This window comes from Panthera onca, chromosome C1 (genome assembly GCF_046562875.1).
Source record: "Panthera onca isolate mPanOnc1 chromosome C1, mPanOnc1 haplotype 2, whole genome shotgun sequence".
Classification (NCBI taxonomy): Eukaryota; Metazoa; Chordata; class Mammalia; order Carnivora; family Felidae; genus Panthera; species Panthera onca.
Genome location: NC_138346.1, coordinates 87,224,938 through 87,252,751, shown reverse-complemented (window position 1 = coordinate 87,252,751; position 27,814 = coordinate 87,224,938). Strand labels below are relative to the sequence as shown.

General features: G+C 37.3%; 1 protein-coding gene across 4 annotated transcripts in view; it reads left to right on the top strand.

Annotated features, from left to right (window-relative positions):
- ARHGAP15 (Rho GTPase activating protein 15) overlaps window positions 1–27,814 on the top strand; it is a 626,514-nt gene that overhangs the window by 381,648 nt on the left and 217,052 nt on the right. For all 4 annotated transcript variants that reach the window (XM_060623481.3, XM_060623482.3, XM_060623483.3 and 1 more), the window contains exon 10: window positions 11,872–11,970. In XM_060623481.3, coding sequence (XP_060479464.2) covers window positions 11,872–11,970 — 99 coding nt within the window. The remainder of the gene's footprint in view (window positions 1–11,871; window positions 11,971–27,814) is intronic.

Genomic DNA, 27,814 nt, shown 5'->3' with positions numbered 1-27,814 from the left:
GATATTTTCAGCTTATAATGGGTTTATCATGACATAGTCCCATGGTAAGTTGAGGAAGATATGAATAAAGTCCCTACTATATGAAGTAAGTAGACAATCTAACTGATAAAAGTTTTAAGTTCAGAATAATTACAATAAGTTATGTGATTGAGCAATTGAATTTCATGGACAGTTTCTTATTTTAAGAATATAAACTGTGCATAAATATGGGAAAAGGTGGCAAAACTTGATGTCTTTGAATTTTACCCCCTTCTTCTTTTGCTAGTCCCCTCTGTAATTCCAATGAAATGAAGATAGGCAAATGAAAATCAGAAAATACCATCAATTCAAAATGTAAATAATCAGTCATTGCTGTACAAAATTTAGTCATGTTAATCATCCAAATTGCACTAAAGCAGACTAAACCGAAATATATTTCCCTCCAACTCAACTGATCATGGCACAGTTTTTAGATGGAAAACATATTCTTTTGCATACATTGTTTTTTCTTATTCATTCATTCTTTCATTTATGTACTCATTTGGCAACCAGAAGAGAATGTAATAGAATGCAATAGAAATACAAAGGGAAGAAATTATATTTATCTTGTTCTGTGTATATAGTTTCCTTCACCTTGAATATTTTTTCCAGCTTCCTTTACCTAGTAAACATATTCATTATTACTCTTCCAGCTCAAAGTTACCAACTCCATGAAGCCATTCCTGTCTTCCTCATTCTGAATTAATCCTTTCCTCTCTTTATCCTCAAACTGTAATTTCATTATTTGATTATTTTAGTGTCTTTCAGCTGGACTGTGAGTTACAGCTGGTTGACTAACGACCATCTTACTCAATTTTACTTCCAGGGTAGTTGTGGCCTGGAAAAAAAAAAGTAGAAATGAAAGAAACAGGACACAAAATCTTTCGGTGACTTTATAATTACTGTTTGTTTACAATTTCATGCTCCTTCTGGTGGAAACTCTTCTGTCCATGGGTGCTTCTTTGATAAGTCTGCTCCTCTCACCAGCCTCTCACAACATTGGGCTATCCTATGTTAGGTTCTTAGACTTCTCTTCTTTCTGCATTCTTCTCAGACTACAGGGTGTTATTCAAATATTCCAGGGCTGGAATATTCCAGTCCTGTGGCTTTAAGATCTCTCTATAAGTTTTCTAAACTTAAACTTCAGCCTGATGCTCCAGACTCTCAAGATTCTATCCTTGCATGTTCAGATGTCTATTTGTCATGTCCTGGGATGTCTGGTTAACATCTCACATTTATCTAGAACAACCCTTGATTCCTTGGTTCTGGCATGTTGTCCATCTCAGAAAATACCACTACCATTTGCCAGCTGGAGTCACCCTCACTTCTAGTCTCCTGCTTTGATCAGCAAATCTCAACTTAAAATATGTTCTAAAGTCAACTGCATTTAGTCACTCCCATTGTTACCAGCCTTCTCTAAGCACCATTGTCTCTCCCTGGAATATATCACCAACCCCCTAAGTATCCTCTGCTTCTTTTCTTGACCCTTTTTAATATAGTATCCATACAGCAAATGAAGGATCATTTAAAAACATAAGTCACTTCATGTCACCCCTATGCTCAATAATTGCCAACTACTTAGAATAAAACCATACTTAAAATATCTGATGACCTTCCTGTGACCTACTGGGTTCTACCTGCTTTGGCCCCCAGGCTACCTTTTCAGTTTCATCTGCAACCATACTTCCTGTTTGTAACCTCACTCTAGGCACATAGGCTTTCATGCTGCTCACCTACTGCACCCTGCTTACTCCATAGCCTTATACATTTGCTGCTCTTGTGAAGGCTCTCCTCACGTATTGGCATGTGCGCACCTTCACTTCTTTTGACCTTTGCTCAATGCCACTGCCTCAGAAATGTCTTTGCTGACAGTGCCTCCTTGTAGCTATCTCCCTGCCTTACTTTATTTTCTCATAGCACCTATCACCATTCAATACTATCATACATGTATTATATATTAATGTATTTATATATACATTAATAATATATATTCAGGTGCTTAGACTGGACAAATATTGAAAACTCACTGCTCATTGTTCCATTTGAGTTAATAAACTCCTTGTTGAAGATACAAAGTTCTTCCTGGCTGGTGAACTCACCAAAATGCCCACTGCATTACTTGGACCAAAACTGAGTTGAGACTTATTTCCATGAGAGTTTAGGAGCTTATAAGAAGAGGCAAAAGGCTACTTCTTAGAAGCATTGTTTGGGGCTGAATATGAAGTCATGCAAGATGGGGACTACTGGAAGGCTGAAAATGGAAGAAAGAGAAAAAAAAAATAGAAGCAGCTGGAGAAGAGCTCCACCATGCTATTTGGATGACAGTGGGCCTGTCCGTGAACTTCACCTTTGAGCTGCTTTTGTCAAAGGATGCTATTCCTGCATCCAACTGTCCAACTTTGATTGGAGGCTGCAGACAAGCCTACCCTTGTTTGGGGATATCTTCTCTATAGTCTGGGCAAATCTCTTGAGGCCAGTCTTTTCAGAGTAGACATTGTCATTATTATGTTAGCTTAATGAGCTGCACAAGGATGAATAAACATGTGGGGTAAAACTATACACAAAAGTGTATATATTTAGAATTTCTATTTATTTAGAATTCCAAACTACTTAAAAGTTAAAAAAGTATGCTTTTTTCCCTGTATTTGTCTCTTATGAGAAAAAAAATCACAAGTAAACAAGGCAATGAGAGAAATTTACTTCCCTTCCAGTGTATAAGAGAGATTCAACAGAGAATCTGCCTAATTTTTGTTATCTGTGTATCAAAAAACAGGAGCTTATATTTTTAATCAAAGCCCCGAGGCATTGGAAAATAACACAGTACCTTCTAAAGCATTTAATATAGATGAAATTTGGTAGTGTTTTAGCATTAAACATATTTTTCAACATCTTAGTTCAAAGAGATAAGCCATCTGTAAATTATAGTACTTACTCAAATCACCCATTTCTCCAAAAATTATCAGTAAAGTTGTGGTAGAGTTATATGATGGGGCTCATATGGCAAGTATTTTAAAGGAGAAGAAGGAAAAGTAATAAGGTTGAAAGTGGAGAAAATATAAAAAGATAAAAGTAGAAACAGGATTCTTTGATAAGTAATCTGAAAGTTTTGGTTTAGAAACCTACTCTCAAAAAGAAAACCAAATGTTACTTGTAGTTTAAAATCAAAGGATGAATTCAGTTAAATTGCTGAAACTACCCATGTTGAGAATATTACTTTTGCCCTTCAGTATCCACTGCCCCTCCAGTATAGCAGCCTAGCAGCCAATTGGGAAATGAGGTTCCTATGTGTGTAGCATTCATGGGGTGGGGTGAGGAATATTTCAAGTGCATCCTACCTACTATGGAAGCCACTAGGACTATGTTTTTTTTTTCCTATCCTAACCCCATTTTTTAACATAATCTCAACAAATTGGGTATCCTCTCTAAGAACTTCCCACCTTGAGCAATTGATGAATATAGGTCATTATGACCATGTTGGGGGAGGGGGGAGGATGGTCATGTAAACAGCATCCTGACCCAGCCCTCAAGATTGCTGTATTTTCTGTTTCTTATTTCATGAATCTCCTGTGGACCTTGGGTTTGAAACCTCTCCAAGACTCATTCTCCAACCTCCAGTAATTTCTTTGAGTAATTAATAAGTTACTTTGAGTTCCTAGTAAATTTTTTTAGTTTCCTCCCACTCTCATTCCTCAATATCATTTGAATAAATTCTTTGCTTAAGAAAGCCTCGGTGGGTTTTTTAAATTGCAGCCAAAACCCTTAACAAATATACCTCACAACCAAAATAGTTGTCTGATTTGAGGTGGGGGGGGGGGGGTCTAAGCCGTTCAGTCTGTTACTGTTTTCTGTTCCCTTCTATGTTCTTCATGTATGTGTAGTTTTAGGTGCTTTGTTTTTCCTTTTTAAAATTTACTAGACTAGCTGCAACAGCCCTGTGTCCTGAAAGCAGAATAATCATTTTGAAAAGCATGTGGAGACTGTCTCCCTGGGTAAATGATGATAACACCGTCACATTATTTGAACATTTAACTGCCTCTATTGAGTAGTTTTCCTCATAGTTTTGATTCATTTGGAATCTAACTGACAGAGATCCCATTACTGGGTGTTCTTTCCATAATTTGTCAAAAAATATATAGCAGAGATGAGGCAGAATGAAGCTAATTTGTAATCTGGAAGACTTAACCTGGTTATGCTGACGAACTAACTGAATCGGTCAAAAGTTTGAGAGCTTAAAGATTGAAAACCACCATTCCCTAGTTAAACTCTAATTCATTATGTAAACAACATGATTTATAAGTGCAGTCATGTGGAAGGTCTATTTGTTTTTCTCACCAAAAGATGCTTTCAAGGAAAAATTGCTGAAAATGGATTTTCTCCAACCAATGTGTTGCCTGCCACCCCAGGTATAAGTGCTGAAGCAGTAGAAGGAAGACATAATGATCACACCAGCCAAGGCCATAGGCATTTGTGGAGCATTCCAAAAATATTGGCATCCCATAGCAAGAGGTGTTTCCTAAATACAAAAAGTTGTTAAGAGAGGAAGAAAGGATTGCTAGTGAGCCCACAGATGGGAATGTAGGTAGGGAGTCGGGACCTCGGGGTTCTGTACTGTACCCTTTTTGGGAATACCATAAAGAAGGGGAAAACAGAAAGAAGCCTTAATGTTATGCCAGGACAACAGGCATGGAAGTTTAGGGGACAAAGCTAATTCATTAATGTTTACCGAGAAAACAGAATACTCTCTCTCTCTCTCCCTTCCCCTTTCCTTTCACCATTTTAAGATGTGGTTCAAACACATTCCTGTAATTCAATGGTCCTCCTTGGTGTATCAAACTCTGGACTGTATCAAATTTACAGAGGGATGGAGAGCCTACAACAGCCCTTAAATTTGGCATTGACATTTTAGCTAAATCTCTATGATTTATTTTCTTTAGGTAACACTTTTTACTTTGCAATGTCATTTTATGTGTATCATCATCTCCTCTAAGTTATATGATCTATCATTTCATGTTGAAGGCTAATGTTGCAGTCAAGATTCTTTTTACTCCAATTGGTAGAAACTTGTCCAAACTACAAAAGTAAGAATGGAATTTATTGAACTACTTAATTGAAAAGTCCAAGGGATAGCTTCAGGCATGATTGGATCTAGGAGCGCAAATGCTATCAAATCTTTACTTTCTCCCTTATTCAGCTTCTTTCCACTCTGTTGGCTTAATTCTCTAGTATGTCTTCCCAGAAGGTGGCAACACAACTTCTGGAAGCTCAGACTCATGTCCCAGTAGTTTATCAACTCCTGTAGAAATAAGGCTTCTTTCTCCCAGTAGCAATAGAAAAAGCCTTAGGATTTGCTCCACCAGATCCATTTGGGCCATGTGTTCATGTCTGAACCAATTGCTATGGTCAGGGAGATGAAATGCATGTTCATCCCTGGAGCTAGAGGTCGTGGAGTCAGTACCACTTAAGCCAAATGGTAACTAATATGAGAAAGGGATCATACCCAAAGGAAAACCAGAGTGATCTTACCAGAGAATAAGAGAATAGTTCCAGCACCTATAAAACCAATAGACATCCACGATACTGTTCCTAACCAGTGCCATCTGTAACAGTGGATCTCATTGATCTATTTAGCCGAGACTGACCCTTTGTATTGTGAGTGTAAGCCCTCTCCTGAAACCTTCTGGCCAATGCTATGTTCATGTTCTAGTTAAGTTTATTTGGTTTCAGTAAGCAGAAGTTTACTCAAAAGTATTCAAATAAAATGGGAGTTATTGTCAAAACCAAGGTTACGTCATGGCACCCCATGGAAAGGATATATGATCTCTGGAGTTAGGCAACAGAAAGTGAGAAGCTAAGGTGTGTCTGCTTCATTTGCCTCTCTCTGCGAATTAGTTCCTGGACCCACTAACCCATTGCACATGTCCATCTCCCCAAATAGCTGCCCCTGGCACCCCGTGTCTAAATCTAGGCAGTCTTACTATTCAAATCCCTGGAACTCTCTACCTCAGTCTGTAGTATTCCACTTCTAATTCCACTCCTTCTTTTGAAGGAGAATCTCACTGGCATGGCTTGGGTTCTATGACAACCTTTCATTTAAGCAGCTTTACCATGGATGCTAAGTTCTTCTATTCCAAAGACATATCTTCTTGGATGAGTATAGCCAGTTGAAAGAGAGGCTAGAGTTAAGAAGACAATTTTTGGCTTTTCTGGTAACTAGTAAAAGCAAACATCTCCCTTCTGTCTAATTCAGTTCATCATATCTAGGCTCTTTTCTCACCAGGACACTATCAGCAATCAGGAGGGACAGTTTTTCAGTCAGGGGTTGCCTGCACTTGCTGGGACCACCCAGCAAGTGGCCGTGATGCACCTCCCCCACCTCCCACTTTCGAACAATCCAAAGTAGCCAGTAGCGCACCTCATCCCCTCCAGCACACCATGGCAATCAAAAACACCCTGGAGTTGAAATTTTCTCTTATCCACCCTAGCTCAAAATCCTTCCCAGGTCCCATCTTCCCTAATAATTAATGAATTGCCAACACTACGCTGACAGCAGAAGTCCATTTGTTGTTTTCACTTCCTCGCCTTCTCTTCAAACCTTGTCTGCAACCATCTGCTTTTCAACTCCCTTCTTCTACTAAAGCCATTTCTCTCATGGTCACCAGTAGCCTCTGAGTTACCAAAATCCAATGAGAACTTTTCACTTTTGTCTCCTGTCATTATTCTTCTGCATCTGAAATGCTTATCCCAACTCCTGAATACCCTCGGGGTTCTGCAGGTCAGTCTCCTTTAATCAAGCAAGAAACTTGGAAATCCTCTCTCTCTCTCTGGTGAGATGGCTCACCTTCTGCATCCAGTTAACAAATCCTACAAAAATCACCCCTTGGCTTCATTTTCTTCGGTCAGTTCTTACCTTTCGTCTTTCCTTAGAGCCTGATGTGTTGTTACTATGGACATAAGACACAATATTTGGGGGCCTCTGTTTCCTCTCCCATAAAATAAGGTTAATAGTATCTACCACCAAAGGGTTGACGACTAGTGTAAAGATTTAATAAGGTTAGAATATATAAAGTGCTTTGAACCATGCCTGGCTTAGTGTAAGTGTTCGACAAAGCCTCACTGTTATTACTACACACCCTTGCAATAGCACCAATCACATGATATTGAAAATGTTTGTGAGCACTGTCCACCACCACCACCCCAGACTGTAGGAGATTGTGCTTCAGGCATCACTGCACAGTGATGGAGCTGGAGCACAGTGCCCGGCCTATAGTGGGCATGTGATAAACAGTCACCAAGTGGATGAATCAGATTTTGTATTCTTCACAATATCCAGCAAATGACAGGTGCTCATGAAATAGTCGCTGATTTGAATTTGATAGAATGGAATTGATCTGGAGAGAATACAGAGTAAACAGTGCCATAACATTAGGTAAAGTATAATGAGTTAATTTAAGGGGAGGGGCGTCTGGGTGGCTCAGTCGGTTAAGCATTAGACTTTGGATCAGGTCATGATCTCACGGTCCGTGAGTTCGAGCCCCGCGTCGGGCTCTGTGCTGACAGCTGGGAGCCTGGAGCCTGCTTCAGATTCTGTGGGTCTGTCTCTCTGCCCTTCCCCTGCGCTCCTCTCTCTCAAAAATAAAAAAACCTTTTTTTTTTAAAATTAAGGTGAGAGAAATGAGAAATTTCCTTTGAGACTCCTCCTTAAGGTGCAATCTAAACTGATGCATAATTCCACATTCCTAACAAATTCAGAATTTTTCCCCTATTTATTTGCTCCTCCATTTCAATTTCCATGTCCTGTCAATTCTCTTTGCTTTCATTCTCATAGCATAGCTTAAGTTACCAACAACCTGGACTCCTGGTATCATCTTTATCAGTAAGCTATTGCTGCATAACAAAGAAACACAAAATCTCAGTGACAAACAACCAGAAGCATTTATTTTTGATATGTCTGTGGGTCAAGTAGCCTGGGGCAAACTTGACTGGACAGCTCTACCCTAAGCTGCAGGTCTGACTAGACTTATCTCCCAACTGAGCATTGGCCACAGATCTGTGCCTTATGTATTAATTCTGGAGGCCAGACTGAAAGGGCAACAGCTACCCAGGGAAGCTTTTGTCTTGGCAATAGCAGAAAAACAGGCAGGTGAGTAGAAATGTGTAATGCCTCTTAAGGCCTCCATCTGGAACTGACACACAGTCATTTTTACTCACCCTGCATTGTCCAAAGCAAGTCTATAGCCAAGCCCAACATCAGTGAAACGGCACAAGTCAGTATTCTCCACTCTAGTGAGTTTTACCACACAGTCACATGGCAAAAGAGGTGAACGTATAAATCTAATTCAGAGAAGAGAAGAATTGTGAACAATGATTAAATTCACCACACTTCTATCCTCATTCTGGTCTTCATAACACCTTCCTAGGCAATCACATTAGCCTCTTAGCTGATCTCCTTGTGTTCAGTCTTCTTCACAACAAGTGCCTCCATTTGGTCATGAATGTTTTGGCTGTAGGAGATAGAATCCCCAGTTTAAAATGACTTATATTACATCACATAATAAGAAGTCTAGAAAAAATGTTCTAGGTTTAGAACATCAACAATGTCATTGAAGTCTCAGGTTTTTTGTAACCTTTTTAAAAATCCTGTTAGCCTTTGTCTACAGCTTGTTGCCTCGTGGTGATAAGATTGCTTCAGTGGCTCCAAGCATCACATGATTGCACAGTGATGTTCAAAGCAGGAAGGAAAAAGAAAAAGTGCCTTAATACACCCCTCTCCTTTTATCTGACAAAAAAAAAAAAATCTCTTGTAGTTTCCCAAGTCATTTCCTCTTACATTTTGCTGATCAGAGCTCTCTAACCACCAAGAGTTGCAAGGAAGGCAGAAGCCAATAGGGAACATTTTCAGGCTCTGTCTTATGAATGGATCTAAAAACAAGAAAGAAGTTGGTGAAAGAATAGTGTATGTATAAGAAATCATTGGTATCTGCACAAGTCAAATAATTTAACCTACCTGACTTAATATTTAAGACTTCATAACACCATATTCATCTTCTTTTAAAGCTTAATACATCAAAATTTCTCTAAGAAAGAGTGAATATTTCCCTCAGCACATCTCATTCTTCCTGTTATTGTTCCCATCACTGATGTGTTTGTATACCTTTCTTCCATCTTCCCTCAATGGCCTTTTATCCCCACTCTTACCTCTTCAAGTAAGTCTTCCTTTTAGTTAAGGATTAAGTTCTTCTCTGGTAAGTCTTTTCATGGGCACTGAGGTTGCCCTGATGTCCCGCCACATGCTCAATAAATATTTGTGAAATAGATTTGAATCATAATTTCCATTAGAGGGTTTTGGATTTTGTAGCAATTCTTCTTGACTATAATCTCTAGCCAACTTAAATTATTCCATTGGAAGTTTTGGGTTATTTTTCTTAAATAGTATTTTATGTCATTTTGTCTTATGGTAGTAGCTTACTGTTTTTGAACAAACCTTTGTTATTGACCGAGTATTCAAAGCAAATACCCATGATTATTTCCAACTTGTCTACACTATGTTGATATTTTTGGGCGTATCATGTTTCTGTCTCTTGGGTGAAAATTGTGCATTTTCATATTGAAATATATTGTCACTTTAGACGTAGTTACTTCCCTCCTTGCTGGGTTGTTCTTAATTTAAGCCATCACCTTTTCTAAGTAATGGGTGAAAATCATGCCTTCCATGAAGTCTCACCACATTTCATTCTGACTACCCCTTTGTAATATTTCACTTACCATTCTGTTATGCTGTGTTTTATTTTCCTCCCCACTTCTACTACAAAGATTTTTTTGAAATGTATCAACGACCTCCACTGCTGATTAAGACAATGTCTTGCAGTCCATCATTTAATAAATGTTTGTTGAACTTCTAGTATATGCCAAACGTTGTCTAGTCACTAGAGACCCAGTAAGAAAGGAAATAGATGTAATCTAGGCATGTCTGGGTGGCTCAGTTGGTAAAATGTCCAACTCTTGATTTCATGATTTCACAGTTGTGAGATAGAGCCCTCTTGGGGCTCCATGCTGGGTGAGATTCTCTCTCTCCCTATCCCTTTGCCCCTCCCCCACTTATGCATGTGCCAAAAAAAAAAAAAAAAGAAAGAAAGAAAGAAAGAAAGAAAGAAAGAAAAGAAAAGAAATAAATAAATAGGTATAGTCTTTACTTTTCTGGGTTTTGCATTCTAAGTAGGAGAAACAACTAACCCATAAACACATCAATCTAATATGCCAGGTGGAGGTAAGTGCTCTAAGGAAAGTAAAACAGGGAAGTATCATGGCAAGATCCTATTGCAGTGAGGCAGTGAAAAAAAAAGTGGGTAGGAAAGGCTACAAAAAACCCCTAATGCAATGGAGTTTCATGCAGGGGTCATAATAAGTACAAAGTCCCTGAGGCAGAACTTTGCTTGGCATGGACAAACATCAGCAATGTGGACAGAGTGGCTGCAGGCAAGTGATGAGGGAGAGAGAGGAGAAAGGACACAAATGAAATCAATTAATGGGTGGGAGGGCAGGTCACGTATTGGCTTGGAAGCTGCAGTAGGGAATTGGAGTTCATTTTGAGCAAGGTAGGAAGCCCTTGAACCTACTAAATATTTGTTTCATTATGAGTAATAATCATCTATACTGTTTAAAAAAAAACCTGGAAATGGATGGTGGTGATGATTACACAAGAATGTACGTGTGCTTAATGCCACTGAACTGTACATGTAAAAATGGTTACGGGGGGAATTTTACATTATGTATATTTTACTACAATGAAAAATATCTATGAGCGAATTCTGTGGCCAGAATCTGAGCTGAGCACTGGTGACTATATGAACTCATAGGTGATGTAAACACTCAGAATCTGCTTTGAGAAAATACATCCCGTATATTATAAATGTAAATACACGATGCAAGGTAGTATAAATCATGCTCCAAATGAGAAGACTAGGCTAGGGTTTCAGAGTGTGTTCTCAGAAGCATCAGTCTGGAGAGATGCCCTTTGAAACAAAAGGAGCTTACTCAAATAAATTGGGGAAATAGCGCATCCTCCAGCCCCCTGTGGAGATTCCCAGGGCACGTTGGCATATCACAGGCTGCAAATACACATGAAAGAAACTTGTTTAACTTTGTTTAATCCAACATTGCTAAACCATTTTGATCACAGGCTTCTCCCCCCTCCCGCCCCTAAATTGCCTATTAACATCCGGAAGAAATGGTATTCCAAAGAACCTATGTCAAAGGAAACACAAAGCTGAGATAGGAAGAAAAGAATTTGTGGAGAAAGTGTGGTCGGAGTTGAGCTAGAAAGGAAAGGGGATACTTAGATTAGAGAAGAGGAAGGGCATTCAAGGCAGGAGAGATGTTAAGAAATTCGCTTCAAAGTAAATCTCCCGGAACTTGCGTCTTCAAATATCATTGACCCACAGAACGAATCTTTCAAAATACTGATAAAATTATAATTTTGGTGATCATTGATAAATTTCTTCTAAAACAGTCAAGACACCAAATCATTAAGATTAATTATTTTGTAGAAGTTTTCTTAATTCCTTGTCATTATTTTATAAACAACAAAGTTATGCCCAGAGAGACTATAACTTACTCTGTCATCCCTGCCTAATCGATGGCAGAGTGTTAGTTTTCTTTCTCTGGGGCCAGTCTTGTTCCATGAAGGAGGGAGTTATGGTCTTTGTATCTCTGCAACAGACCCTTTGGAATTAAAGCAAAAAATCGATTCCTATGCAAGACACAGATTTCAGCATGCAGTGGGTATGGAAACAGAATCAAATTAAAGAACAACGCAATCTTGGATTTTAATGAAGCTCATCTTTGTTTCTTTTGCAGATCAAATTTTTGGCTCTCATCTGCACACAGTGTGTGAACGTGAAAATTCCACAGTTCCACGGTTTGTAAAGCAATGCATTGAAGCTGTCGAAAAAAGAGGTGGGTAACTGAATATGTAGTAATTTCCCCCATTAGCGTACCCTCTAAACAACCAATGCTCAAGTTAACAGCGCCACTTGATTTGTCTGGGAAGCCATGCAATTAAAACTTGACTTTTGTTAATCGGTTAAGAGGATCAAGTTTCTTATTAACTTCAGTTTGTTTTTACAATAGGGACATCAGTAATTCCCACTAATGTTCTCTTTTTTTAATATTTTGTCTGTCTGACATGTTGTTGATTCAATTGCTAACTTCTTGTTTTCCAGCCAGTGATAAAACATTCATAAAATATCAGCACTCACAGTGTTAGAACCCTCCTAACATTCATGCTGGTAGATGTTGTGCCAGAACAATTTTTGGTAAGCCCCCAACATTACCCAAGTGAAGCAAATAGCATTCCTACTTGCAAACAGTGATATCCCATCTTCTGTGTGTTTCTGTTCAATATAGAATATGGCTAACTGGTTTTCCTGGAACAATTAACAGATGCACCTCCAGTGTTAAGATGACCTTTGGTTCCTATATTTCAACATTCTGTTTTTCATCTGAAATTATTTCATCTTACCAAAGGGAACAAAACAAAACCCAATTGACTCATCATTTCTATGCTGGTCTATCTGTGGGGTGTTTTTCCTTCAGACTATGACTTCATTCATTCAAGGTCATTTTCCCTGGAAGATACATACAGTAGATGCAGAATCTCAAAAAAATATATTGTATAAAAATGTGAAGCTTCATCACCATCTGTTACAAGTTTACAACATATTCCCAGGATCTAGGGGGATATATATCATGTAAAAGATAGAGGTGTTTTCAGAAAAAGAAATGGTGAACCTATTCCCATTTTCAGCTCCCAGTCTCTTAAAACAATAGAACCAAGGGGAAAAAATCTTTACCAAGTTATCTACTAGGAAAAAGCCATTTTAATTCTCTCAGTGTTACCTGGCTTTATTATAGAGGCATAATAAAAATGGTCTGCAATTTCCAACTCCTGGAAATTCATACTTTAATTATACTGTAAAGACAGCCTTGGGATCCTATTATTCCCATATCAGTAGGGAATGAGAGAATAACAAGAAGGGGACGAGTGGGTAGGGAAGGTAGATAAAGAGAGTGGCTTTGGGGGAAAGCGTATCAACACATCAGAGAGAAGAGCTGAGAGCTCACAGAGAGTAGAAAACAGTAAAAGCAGAATGAACACAAGGAGAGGTATCTGTGAGGAATGGAGTCAATTGGAGTTTAGAGAGAAATGTGTTTTTATTGCATGTTGCAATCTCATTTAATTTTATAAGTTCATAATTTAGGAATAAATATTATTTAATAAGTACTTAAAGCCAAAATGGATCACTGAGAATGTTATAATGTTATTATTGCCAATAGCTAAATTATCATTATTTTCAGGAGATCTTCATCCACTTATAAATACTCAAGCCTGACGGTGTGAGCACTATTATATTAGAGCAAATATCCAAATAGGACTTTGGGGGGAGCTATACTTAAAAAGACATGTGCACATATAAAAAAAGGGGGGGCTCTGTACCTCTTTGTGTATGTACATACCCTAGGCAAAATGAAAACTCTGCTAGATATAGTCCTGTGGTATGCAGATACCATAATATTGTAGTGTTGAAAATATCTATAAATAGAAACTGTATCTTCTGTTCATAGCATTTGTTGGTGATTTTTAATAAAATAAGAATGTTTTTGCTGACAGCAGCAATCATATCTAGCATTATATTTCATTGTCCCAATGTTTACTCTTAAAATGAATTTGTCGATCCAGCACTAAACAGGCACTAATCACACATATGATTATTAAAATAGATCCTAAGCATTTTAATGAAACTCAACGACTTTACAATTCCACAAAGCAACTGATAATTCAAAGCACTTTGGCAGCATCAGCTTAAAGGAACTCTATGGAAATGTTCAATAAAAACTCAGAGGCACAAGATAAACCTCTCACATCATTGCAAGATTTACAAATGTGTACTTTTGATTATATTTTTCTATGATCATTTTGTTGGATTAATATTCTTACATTTATACGCCAATTCTATTTACTCAAAGTGTTGTTTTTACTAAATTCTGGCAGAGAGCACCTTAGGACAGAAATAATTTATGTGAATCTAAGTCCAATGTTTATGCAGGCTTCTGATGACATTTTATGCTGGGGTTGGTATTAGGAAGTAGCATATAAAGGTGCCAAGTCTCTCGGCACGGCTGGGACTCAGCATATCTAGAGCCCTCCTTCTAATGGCCAGATCCTCTTCCAGCCAAGATACTCAACTGCAGAGTCATGGGAAATGCTCATGGACCAGTTATGGGAAAGGCACATTTAATGAGAATTGTGTGTCTACTTTCACACTCTGGGGGAAATGTCCTCAAAAAAACCCATCATAGCATACATGGGCTATAATAAAATGATGTGTTTCCTTTCTCTCTTTTTCTCTTAAGATTTTTGCCCCTGCTTTTACAAAAAAAACCTCATCCTTAAATTGTAGCTATATTTTTAAATGTTTATTTATTTTGAGAGAAACAGAGAGAGAGAGAGAGAGAGAGCAAGGAGGTGAGGAGAGAGAGAGAGAGAGAGAGAGAGAGAGAGAGAGAGAGAGAGAGAGAGAATTCCAAGCAGGCTCCATGCTCAGCACAGAGTCAGACGTGGGGCTTGATCCCGTGACCATGAGATCATGACCTGAGCTAAAACCAAGAGTTAGATGCTTAACTGACTGAGCCACCCAGGCACCTCAATAGCTCTCCTTTTCTAAATGCTCTTACATGCTTGATTTTGAATAAAACAGTATCAGGGAGGCAGATCTCACCATTGATTGACTGACTGACTGACTGACTGATTCATTCATTCATTCATTCATTCATTCAGTTATTTGTCTCACTTGCTTGCAATTGACAGAACCGAATTGCTCATGCTCCCGTTGTCTCCACAGGGAAATTCTGTGCAGTGCTTGGCACAGATGCATTCTTTAATCAACCCTGGTAAAGTGATATTAGTCACATTTTAAATTTTGCATGCCTAGAAGAAAATCTATTAGTGAGCCAAATGTAAACCAATTTAGCGAATAACTTATTTAGTGTGCTTCCTTATCTTGATTTGGTTTCCTTTATTCCCCTAAACCACCAGGCCATTCTCCCCCTCACCAACTATTATAACCAGATTAAAGTTATTTCTGTGGTTTCTGACATTGTCTGCTCAGCCTAGAGAACATGCACAAAACTTGGAGGGAACTTGTAAAGGAGCATGTTAGCCTTTAAAGCTCCTCCAAGTCGTTCATTCACACTTGTGTCGCCTTTACCGTTGTAGACCATGTACTAGGAAACCTTGGTTTGCGAGCATAATTCATTCCAGAAACAGGCTTGTAATCCAAAGCACTCGTATATCAAAGCAAATTTCAAGAACCATTGGCTCAGTTGTGATCATGTGACATTCGGAGTCACATACTACTTGTATTGCAAGACATCGCTCATTTATCCAGTGAAAATGTATTAGAAATGTTTGCTCGTCTTGCGGAACACTTGCAGAATAAGTTACTCACAATCCAAGGTTTTACTGTATATGAGTATCATAAGTATCCAAAGACAAACTCAGTTTATATCTCTTCTTCCAAAGCAGTTTCTGTGAAAATATTGAATCATTGTTCAGCTAACGCTCAACACATATGATAAGGTGACCCAAAGCATGAGATCCTCTGATACTTTTCTTTGATGTCTGGGGGAACAAGCATGCAGAGGGAGGCATTGGACATACAGGTTGTATGTAGATCTAAGCAGCGAGAAGTCTATTTTTGCACTGCTTTATAGAAATTTTGTGTTGTTTAGGATGACCCCAAAATGTACAGAGATTGCTTACTTACAAGTAGGGTTATACCTGTATCTCTCGGAAGACAAGTGCTTAGGAGATGTGACTTAAACAATGTAGTCTAAACTGGTGTAATTAGTATTAAGACCATGACCTATCATTCTTTTTATGTAAAGTATGTAGCTAGCAGACTGCTAAGTGCATTACAGGGAAAGAACCCCACACAGTACCTGACACATTGTAGGCATTCAGTAAATGTTGTTTGAATGATGTAACAAATGTCAAGTGTTTATTGTATTCCGGCAACAAGTAGCTATTTACTGCCTACCCCTGTGTCATCTTCCATGCTACCAGTTGAGCATATAGAGGAGATATACTTTAAGCAAAAAGACCTGAGTACCAAACTGTGGTGAGTGTTATGAAAGAATAGAACAGATACTAGAAGAGAAAAATAAGCATTACAATATTCTTTTAAGGTAAGGGGAGTTTGTCTGCTTAAAAATCACATAATAGGGAGTGGGGATAAAGGGGAGATATTGGTGAAAGGGCACAAAATTGCAGTTATCTGGGATGAATGAATCTAGATATCTAATGGATAGGCATGATGACTACAGTTAACAACGGATTAGATACTGGAAATATGCTAAGACAGAAGATTGCAGGCATTCTCACCACACACACACAAATTAGTAGATATGGGAGGAGAGGATATGTTAACTTAGTTTGTAGTAATCGTGTCAAATCATCAGGTACACCTTAAATATATACAATGTATTAAATGTATTATTAAATACTAATTAATATTAAATATGTTTAAATGACACAATAAACCCTGAATAATAAACACACATTTGTCTGGCTTTAGCCTTCCGCTAAGAGCAGAAGTTTAATTTCTTATTTCCCAGGTTATTTTCTTGATGTGTCATGGCAATGCAATATAAGGAGTCACTTCATGTGACCAACCCAAAAGACATGCCTCAATGCTAAGCTGGTACTTTTTGCACCTGACAATACCAAACTTTACCAAAGACTTCTTTGTATATAATAATGGATAATGGAAAGGCGTATTTCTCTTGTAAATATATTTTTATATGTCCAACGTATTTTTGTTTGTAAGGGAATAGGACTGTTGGATTAATTATCCAAATTAATTCTGTTTGGATAGGCATTCATCCTTTGGAATATGGTTTAACAACACATTCTTCCTCCATAAGTCTTACTTCTAATCACTATGCCCTCAAACTATTTAACAGCATTGAAATGACACTTACAGATCTGTTGCAAACAATGTGAATGCCCTTAACACAACTGAACTATACATTTAAAAATGGCTCAGATGGTAAACTTTATATTTTATGTGGTATTTTAACCACTATTAAAAATAAACGATACCAGGTCTTTCAAATTGGACAATTCCAGCTATATGCTACTTTGCAGAATGTCTCAGCAGAAGCTAATCAACAAGTTTGTCCTCTTTTTGCTGGAACACAAAATACTATGACAAGAATGATACACAAAGTTACATTTTTGACTTGGTGCCTAAAAGCCACCCTGGAATCCATAACCTTGCTTTAAAGATTTAAGAAAGACCTTTAGTCTACTTCTGAGAAGGTCCTTAGCCTCAAAAACTTTATCTCTCAACTTGACTTCTTAGCAGCTGTTATATTTTTTTTGCTGTCGTTTGTTTGACAGGATCCAGTTATAGGTTCCGATGTCTGTTTAAAGAAACAAGGAGGCTGTTGGCTTTAAAATTCCCTCATTGCTTGTGTGATCAGCATTTTCCCAGGCTTTTCTACATAGTTTGCCAAGCAAAGGGACTGACCTTTTGTAGCAAACACTTTTTCATTTCAAAATGCTCACTTTGATTTTTGTCCCATTTTATGCTCATTCCAAACTGTTTACAACCCACTAAAAATGACTGTGAATTATATGTTTGTGTAATGGATTCCTTTTGTGGTCGGAGTGGAATGTTTACTTTGAACAATTAGTTATCTTTGGGTAGATTATAGCAACTTGGAAAAAGAATAGCTAAAATTATTATTATACCTTAACTATTTCTTTTTGGTAATTCCTGTGCTATTACATGAAGTTTGAGAGAAGGTCACATTAACAAGCCATTGGCATTATAAATGAAATATATTTTTCCAATGTGGGAATATTTGGACATATTTGCTAATATTATAAGAAGACATAGCTAGATACCTACTCAGGGATATCCTTTTCTGAGTCATAAAAATTCAGAACATGGAATATATATAGATACATGGATATTTACTATATATATGTTGCATTTGCATATTAGGTAAGCCATGCACCTATTGTATTTATTCTACAGATAACAGACATGATTGTGGTATCACGATTATGCTAAGACATACCAAGCATTATAATTGTTACTATAGTTTTTCTGATACTCGAGTCACTGCACCAGTCTGCCTCCTAGCAAGTGTTCGCTTGCAAAATAAAACTTAACATAGTCTTTTCCCAATGCCTGAGAATCCAGGCCGCTAAAGTACAGATCAGATTGCCTTCACTAGACAAGCTCTGCTCCCAGTTCTGCTAATTTTGTACTGTTCATTCTTTCCCACTTTGGGATAATCTATTATAGTTGGATCCAGGCACGCACGAAAGGCTGATACTTCCATGAGGAATGTGCAATTTGTACTGTTTAGTTTGTGACGAGATTCTTGAAAACTTTTATGATTCTATCTTGTTCCAGAGAGACTTCTGCTTGCTCGTTTTATAAGCAGTGAGTGAAAAAAAGAATAACAAAAACAAAACAAACTGATAAAAATTACATGCTCAAAAAAAAAAAAAAAATCAAGAGTTTAAGATAAGCACTTTTCTTTTTCCCCAGAGAATATTTGTGGACTGAAGAAAAATGTTTCTGAGGGCACTGACCTATGTGTTGGTCGGTTGTTGTTTTTTTTTTTTTTGTAAGTGCTTGCTTTTTATGCCTAAAGTTAGGCATCCACATGCAATTACAAAAGAGCTGATCCCCCAAAAAAGCTCCATGAAAGTTTGCAGCAAATTTTCCTTAGGTTTCACTTCTAAGTTGAAATTAAGTCCAGTTTCGTGTTTTTGTGTTTTGTGTTTTGCTTTGTTTTGTTTTGTTTTAGTGCAACCCAAAGACAGCCACCTTCCTGACAGCTATAGTGTTGTGCTAGGTCCAAGTTGGAATTGGCTCTTTAGGGTAGTCATGCTGGGGCCTCTGTGTCTGTAAGAAAGCCACATTCAGGGCTAGAGGGGAAGACAAAATCAAAAGAGAGTAAACAGGAAACAGGCAGCAAGAGTACAAAAGAGAAACTGGAAAAGACAACCGAAAGAAATCAGAGATGACAAGGTGGAAAGAAAAAAGCTGCATTTTGCAATTAAGAAAACAAATGTGGATAAAAGGGCAATCTTGTGAGGTCTAGTAATGAAGAGAAGACAGTTATTGAAGCAATTACCAAGTCTACCATAGTTACCTGATACCTGCTTTTTTGTTCCAGAGAAATTTATTCCCACTCAAGAAAATGCTTGTTAAGTTAAATCTTGCTGTGAATGGCAAGCTTACATGGAATGTTCACAAATTCTGTGTGTACACATGGTTAGGAATTAATTCACCGTACTGATTAGTGATATTTAGTGGAGTTTATCCACATCTAGCAATATATCTGTAGACTTGCTATAGACTTATAGCAAGACTATAGACTTATAATAAGTCTAAGCAATAGTCTTATTATCAAAAAGAGAGCCTAAACGTAACAGAAGTTAATGGAGGAACAAGTGTGCAGTTCAATACCCAGAAAGGGTATCTAATGTATCCAGCAATGTGGCTCTGGTCAAATCAGTCAGTGGATATTCCCACACTTTTGCATCCAGAATGCATGAGAATAAATAATGTCTCTTCCCAGATAAAGCCTGAGTCTAATTTCCAACCTCCACTCCCACATCCACCCCCATGCTAAAGTTTGGGTTCTTACCATACTTTTCCCTTCGAGTCAGTTGGAAGGAAATAGAGCCAAACGTAATACCCTAGGAAATTAGTCTCTTATTGTGTGAATGGAGGATTTAAATAATGCAACACCTCCTCATGTCAAGATGTAATACTCTAAAATATCCTATAATGGTGTCATTTGTAGGATGAGAGTTCTGGGTCTGGGAGTTTTTCTATTATAAGCCCCCATATTCAGAAGTTAATAGTTCAACCATAAAAATAATCTTGGCTGAAAGTTGGCAGGATGTTTTAGCCTGGAAGCAAATGTTTACAAAATTTGAAAAAAAAATCACATGCATTTGGAAAGCTTTCAGGTTTTCAATAAAAAGGCGCAAAAAAAAAAAAAAATAAGGCAGACAGAGATTTTCAAATATTTGTTGCCCTGGGATTCAAACATGGATTTGTAGTTTTTAAATAGAATTTTTAAAAATTCTTGTTGCATAATGTGAAACAACTGATTAAAAAAATAAATTATCAAAACTCTCACGGCGTGTGCCACTTCATTTTGTGAGACGATCTGTTGTTTATTGGTTGAACAAGAATCTATATATTCTATTTTTTACAAACATTTCCCTACAGCTTAAAAAATTATGATAATTAAGAAATCTTAAATTAATTCCGGAAGCTATGAATGAGACCAAAATGCTATATTATACTCTTTTATGGATTTCCTAATAAATAATGTTCCTTTTAAAATGTCTAGAAAAGAATTTCCTTTTCCAAGGAATTTTCACACTTTCAAATGAAGTGTGTCCAACTTAAGCATTAATCATTGATCTACATATTTAGTGAAAAAGGCATGTGGATTTCAGAAGTAGTTGCATGGGTCTATATAATCGAACTGGCATATTTTCCTCTTTGAGTATTTTGGAGTAATTTACCCATCCCCTGAAAAGATTCATGTCTTAGAGATTCTTCTAAATTCTGTGAAAAGTTATCTAAAAGTCTAATAGGCTGTGGAATTAGAAGTGTTTTTCTTGGGTTCAAGTAATCTTTGCCTTACCAGTTTTATACCTTTTTGCAGAATTTTATACTTTTCAAGTAACCTCCTACTTTCAGTTCAGAAAAAAGTTGGGGGGGGGGGGCAAGACACTTTGAGAGGAAAACTGTGCAAAACCAAAATAACTCTAAAATGATACTGCTGGAAGAGTTCTTGAGCTTATAGTAGACTGTAGACAAGATGTAAAATCACAGCGTTTTTAAGGAAATAAGAATGTCCTGAGATTTAGAGTGAAAGCGTAACCTATAGAAGAAAAAAATATTTAAAATATTACCTTCAGTGCATTGTCTGCTACTTGAGATAGAGAGTGTGGATTTATTTTTAACTCTTCACAGTGCCTGACACATAATTGGTTCTCAATAAATGATGAATGAATGGATTAATTATCTTCAACATTGCTTAAATCTTTATGGAACGTTGCACAGCATTGCTTCACCTGCCTGTGGTTGAAACTTAGATGATCAATGAACAACAATGGTTGATTGAAGGCAGCTGTATGATTTGCATGGCTTCCAAATCTGCTTCTTAAACATGTAAACCATTCTGATAGTAGTATATTATGTTGTTCTAAATGATATTCTTCTCCATATGTACCCACCTATGCGAAACATTTGAAGGTATGTTTCCTTAAAGATTTTATGCTCATCAGTTTTGGGATACTCCATTTAAGTGCACCATGCAGGAGCTAATGGAATACCCATTCTCTACTCATTTTCATCAGAGGAAGTCATATACCACTAGGGATTGTTTAACCACAATAACCTGCTATTTTTAATCAAGTACTTGAATGGCAACTATGACTTATAAGTGACATGCTTAAGTATAGTTAGGAGTAGGTGTGGGTCTCATAACCCACACAGAGAGTGGAGCATCACATCACCACGTCTTTTCCTTTATTTTGTTTTCTTTTCCTTTAATTCAGACTTTGAATAACCTGCTGGTGCTGTTCTGTGTTAGTTTACTTCCCTGTGAACATCTCGTATTCTTGATTCAGTATTTATTTTCTATGTAAATCTCAAGAAATTTTTATTCTGATGATATTTTTTTTGAGTTGAAAGAGTCTGTTAAAGAATTTGAAATAAGATATATATGGTGAACTACAAACAATTATCAATTTCAGGCTAATGAAGACAGGATACAAATACTCTAAATTCTGACATTATTTTGCTATTGGATATTGATTTTATTTTCTACAAATTTACTTCACAGCAGAAAAGTTAAACTCTGCTGACACTATTGAAAGCTCTCCAAAGACATTAAATATACCAGCGCCATTAAAATAGGACTATTATCGTTCTTGTTTTAAAAATAATGCTCTTCTTGTTATGTTTTGTATCTTTTGACCAGTTGGGCTAACTTTACTCTTTAGTCCTCCTACAGGGCAGCAGAACATCTAGCAGACAGTATTGTAATCACTGTAGTAAGGTTCCTTTCCTTTTGCCTTAAAGGTAGGCAGTTGGCATGTAGTTGAAATTACATGGCATAATTTTAGAGTCCATGTACGTAGCCTAGAGCTTGACAGTTTAAGAAATGTGCATTTTCCTCTGGGTTTAATTCTTGACTCTGTTATTTCTATATCCATTCTTTCTGTGTGATCTCAATGATACCAAAGCCTTCAATGGTTTCTTCAATGACTTCAAAATCCTTATTTGAGAATGACTTCTCAAGCTACGTTTTACTCTCAGATCTGAGGTCAAAGAGCAACCCTTCTTGAATTTTCCTCTGGTATCGCAAATTCAACTTTTCCAAACAGCATTTATCACTTTACCTAACAAGCCTATTCTTCCCTTATTCCTTAAGTCAGTCAATAACATCATGGCCTATTTCCCTAAAAAGAAACATGTTGGACATTTTAGATCATTCTCTCTACTTTCATAGAGCATCATTCACCAAGTCTAATAGTCCCTCATTTCTTACTATCTCTTGAATCTGATTCTTCCTTTTACCTGTCATGGCCTTGATTAGAACTCATAATTTCCTTTGAAATATCCTAATTAATATCACTGCCTTTGTTCTATTTTCTTCCCAGGCCACCCTTCTCAATGATGACAACATTATTCCTCTTAAACACAAACAGAATTGTATTATGCCTTCTTAGGACATCCCTTTAATGGTTTCTTTGCCTCATCTGGATAAACAAAATTTCATACTAATTATTCCAAAAGCATATTCCCTCTGTCCACTGTCCAGCTTCATATCCTTACAAGCTGCTTCCTATGCTCCAGGAATATCAACTACAACAAGTTTTCCAAAGGTGGGTACTTTGTCCATGTGCTGTTCCTTCTCTCTAAGGTCTCTCCCCGTACCTATCCACCTGCCACATTCACATTCATCCTCTTGTGCATAGGCACGAGTGTCCCCTTCAAGGAATAGTCTCTGATTTATATCCTCAGCCACCCCTCCATGGTCTCTTGAACATTATTAGGATTTCACTCCACAGTGTTCCAATGACAGCTTTGCTCTCCCTAACATAGCCTTTATTGCATGGGGATGTAATGGCTGGTTTCATTCCCTGTATCTCCATCTAGAATATAAGTCCTTGAGTCTAGGGATTGTGGCTGGCTCATCTCTGTCTCCTCAGTGCTTAACATACCAAAGCTGGCTTATAGTAGGGGCTCAATTCATGCTGTATGATTAAATGGATGAATAGATAGATATTATCCAAAATTCTTTTTCATCCATCAATGCATCCTTAGTGAATCCCATATACTGAAGATGCACTGAACTGATAGAAGAGATTGTGATTAAATGTCTCTTGAAACATAATATGAAGTCATATTATCTAGAAAGTAGAGAAAATACCTTAAAACTGAAAGTTCTTTGTTTTCACGATGGGTCTTATGTATCTATACCCATAGCAATGTCTATATCCATATCTATGTGATATACCATATTAGTAATAGTCTATAATAGGATAAGACAGAAATAGTGCCAATAACTGGTGTTCAGGAAAGCTTTCAGACAAAACAGACTTTTTCTTCTTTCATAGGGAGAAACCAGTCTCTCAACAAATAGTGTTAAATTATTTCATGAACCTGAGGGATTCAACTAACTACAGCCAAACTTGATGCTTTTGAGATCTATCAGTATCATAAGAATAGGACTATTAACTTTCTGGTTCTTTTATATATAACCCTCTGGGCATTGTGCCTACTTCCCTATAAGTTTGTGTATAATTTTCCCCATTATCACCCCCTAGGTCTCTTTCACGATTACCACTTTCCAGACGTCTACCATTCACTGAATAGCCATGTTTCTGACAATCTTTTCCCAAATATATTAGCTTGCATTATTTAAGGCTAAGTCTTTTTTATTATTTCCTGCTCATATTTCTAAACTCCTTAAGTCCATTTGTATGATTCTTTTGTCTTCACAGATGTCCACAGTTCCTCCCAATTTAGTATCATCAGCAAATTTAATTAATGCTCTGTTTACCTCTCTTTCTAATGAAACCAGTCCCTTGTTTCATTTCATCATACAAAGTAAAAATATATTGGCAATAAAACAGTCCGAAGAAATGTTCCCTCACGGTAGGAGGGGAAGTTAAGGATACAGCAAAGAGCCGTGTGGTGAGGAATGGGCAGGGCAGCGGGGTGGTGAGCTAGTTTGCTATTGCCCTAAAGCAAAACCTTTTTCACAGCAACCACATTTGGCAGATTGCCTGGGTTGGTGCTGGTGTGTGTGTGTGTGTGTGTGTGTGTGTGTATTCTGGAAGGTAACTATATTACCCTAACCCAGGACCTTTTACTAAAGAAATATTGGCACATGAAAAGCATATTTAAAATTGTAACTACAAACACATATGCAAGCTAGTAACATTTAATCCATAGGGTAGCTACAAATCTAGCTATGGATACCTACATCTGGATATATACAGGCTCACAACCATTTTCACTGGACTTTGTCTAAGGTTCAATACTGTCTAAATTTTTATCTCAGTTTTTAACTTGATAAATGGTTTAAATCCAAATTATCCACTGGGATTAAATCAAATTCCTTATAAATGCTAGATTTCTAGAGTAAAGTAAGATAATTTTGGTTTAGCTGTAACCAATAGACAAATGTCAGAAAAAGAAATATTTTAACCTCTAGAATTTATACGCTAAAAAGGTGAGCTTAATCAGAGAAATAGGCTTTACTTGTTACCTTTAAGGTGAGCAAGTTCACATTCAAAGGATTATACCATAGTCTTTGAAGATGTGGTCATACAGAAGTCAGCTGATTTATGTAAGGAAAAAAAGGTGACATTTGTTAAGCATGCACTATGTGCCACACATAATGCTAATACTTTCCAACATGAGTCAATACTATAGATTTAAAACCTATATTAATTACTACCTGATGTTCTATAGACTACTCCAAACTCCAGTAAAATCTCATAAATATTTGCCATGTTGCATATGAAGAGTCAATCCTTGAAATATGGATCAATTAGTATAAATCTATTGACTCTAAGGGAAAAAAATTCAGGCTTATGCTCTGATTAGGACAGACAGATGGCCAACCAACATCTCTGTTGGTATATATAGAAGACAATGCATGCTCTCAGTGTTGAAATGAAGCCTCATATATACTCTACATACACCGCAAGGTCACCAAGATGTCATCACCAAGGGATGATGTTAGCGAAATAGTGACTGGGAATGTTGAGTAGTCACAGCCTTGTATTGTTTTTCTAGTGAGAAAAATCTGATGCATAATGCATTCTTATGCGAGAATTTTCTCAGATGCCAGGACTTTACAGGCATAACTTCCATAAGCTTTAATGGGAGTTTCCTGCCAGCACCTGTTACAGTTATAGAGTTCTTACTTTTCACACATAATCCAAGACTGGCTTTGGAACACTGACTTGGAAAAACTAATATAGTGAAATCTTCTTACAATGTTTCCTCACATATAATGTTCATCTTTTAAATCTTGGTCTGATATATGTACGTCCATGTTTTCCTTTCAAATTCTTTTCCCACCAGAAAGGCTTTTTTTCACAAGCTTGTCATGGATAGAAGCAGATAATTTTTTTTTTCTGGGCAACCTTCTGGAAAAGATACGTAAGGGGGATAACTATTAGGATAGAAATTAAACTAATGTTAGAAATCAACTTTTTAACTGAAATTAGTTCTAGAGACACTGTAGATTCCTGAGGAGCCAGCAGAAACAATTAGACTGCCATGTGCAAAAAGCAATCGCCAGGGATCCAAAACAAGGGTCACAAGTCACAATAATATAGTTTGGCCATATTTTTCCATGTCTTTACAGAATAAAATATAGGAGCCTTTAATATTTAAAAAAATATTGCATCTAGGAGTGCCTGGATGGCTTAGTCAGTAAAGTGTCTGGCTCTTGACTTCAGCTCAGGTCATGATCTCACAGTTCGTGAGTTCAAGCCCGACATTGGGCTCTGTGCTGACAGCATGGAGCCTGCTTGCTATTCTCTCTCTCTCTCTCTCTCTCTCTCTCTCTCCTTCTCTCTTTGCCTCTCCCCTGCTTGTCTGCTCCGATTCTCACTCTCTCTTAAAATAAATAAATAAACTTAAAATGATTTAAAATAATACTGCCGCTAACCCTGTGGCTATATCAGCTCGGTAATATTTTATATAAAAGAGAAAGAGTTAAAAAGAATTCTTAAGTTATATGTAGGGGATGAATCACTGGATTCTACTCCTGAAGTCATTATTGCACTATATGCTAATTAACTTGGATGTAAATTTAAAAAAAAATGTAAATGCTTAAAATTTCCTATTTTAAAAATTAACTCCCACAAATTGCATTACCAAAACAAAGGAAAACAATTAGTGTATCTGTTTAACTAAAATTGTTGGAGATTGCACAGAAATACTATTTTATGAACAATAACCTCCCTTGTTTGAAGTCCCCTCTTATCTGCTATTTGTAACACATACGGCATATAAGAATGAAAACAAAACTTTATACTCAAGGCCCTGAATCATTTATTGTCATCATCCTGTTTGACAGCATGGTGGGCAGGGGAAACAGTTTTTATTTGTTAAACATTGTCAAATGCTGAATTTGTGTTCCATATTTATACCAGTATATTATAACTAATGTTGGTAGTTTGGGTTAAAGTTGGAAGTAGTCTGAAATCCTGAAACCATAAAAAGACAATTACAAACGTGTTAGTGAAAGTTCTCACAGGGACAAAACATGGGTCTGAACAAAGACAACTCCAGGACAGAGTAAGATGTATTTGGGGTCGTCATTTGCTCCCTTCCTTCTTTTTTCTTTGCTAAATGGTTACATTACTGCACAATGTCCCCTTGAACACTGGGTCTGACCTGCAACACCTTCCTGCTGGCAAACCTGGCTCAGGGATATCATTTATACCCTATCTTGAAGTTTTAGACACCCTTAAAACACCTTTGAGTGTTACCTTGAGTTACAGTTGTTTTAAAAGGTAACAACAATTTAACACTAAATGTCTTTGTCTCCTATTAGAGGTTTTCCAAGCACCAGTGAAGAAAGGGTTTTATTCTGTCTTGTTGTGCTTGATAAGGGAAAGAAGACAGTCGTACTGACACCTCTAAAAGCATGCTCTGTTCCCAAGCTTACTTTCCTCCTCTTTTCTAAGGGTTTTGCTTGCAGCGTACTTGGCTCTAGTTTTGGGCAAAATAAGGTCATCATTTTCTTTTGATATTCCAGTCAATGAATTCATAGAAATGCATACATTTCTGGATGTAATAGTCTTTATTAAGGCTTGTTTGAACACTTGAAAGTAGATTGGGAATCTAGGACCTCATGAGGCTGCCATTGTTCAGGGCTATTTGTCTCTTACTGATGAGCCTTAGTCTGAGTTACTTGGGGAGACTTAAGGCCACTACAGGGATGAAAGGTTTCAGATGGAGCCAGTGGTCGATAACACAGCTCCATACACAGTGCAGGTGCAGAAGAATGACGCAGCAGGAGAAGTCTCCAAGACTGTGTTCTATGCAGGTGCTTTGCAAACAGGAGAAAGGGGTGGTGTTAGAGAGCTCATGACTTCAAGGATGAACAATGTGTCTCTTCATAGAATTTCAATCTGTAGGGCAAAGCCCTA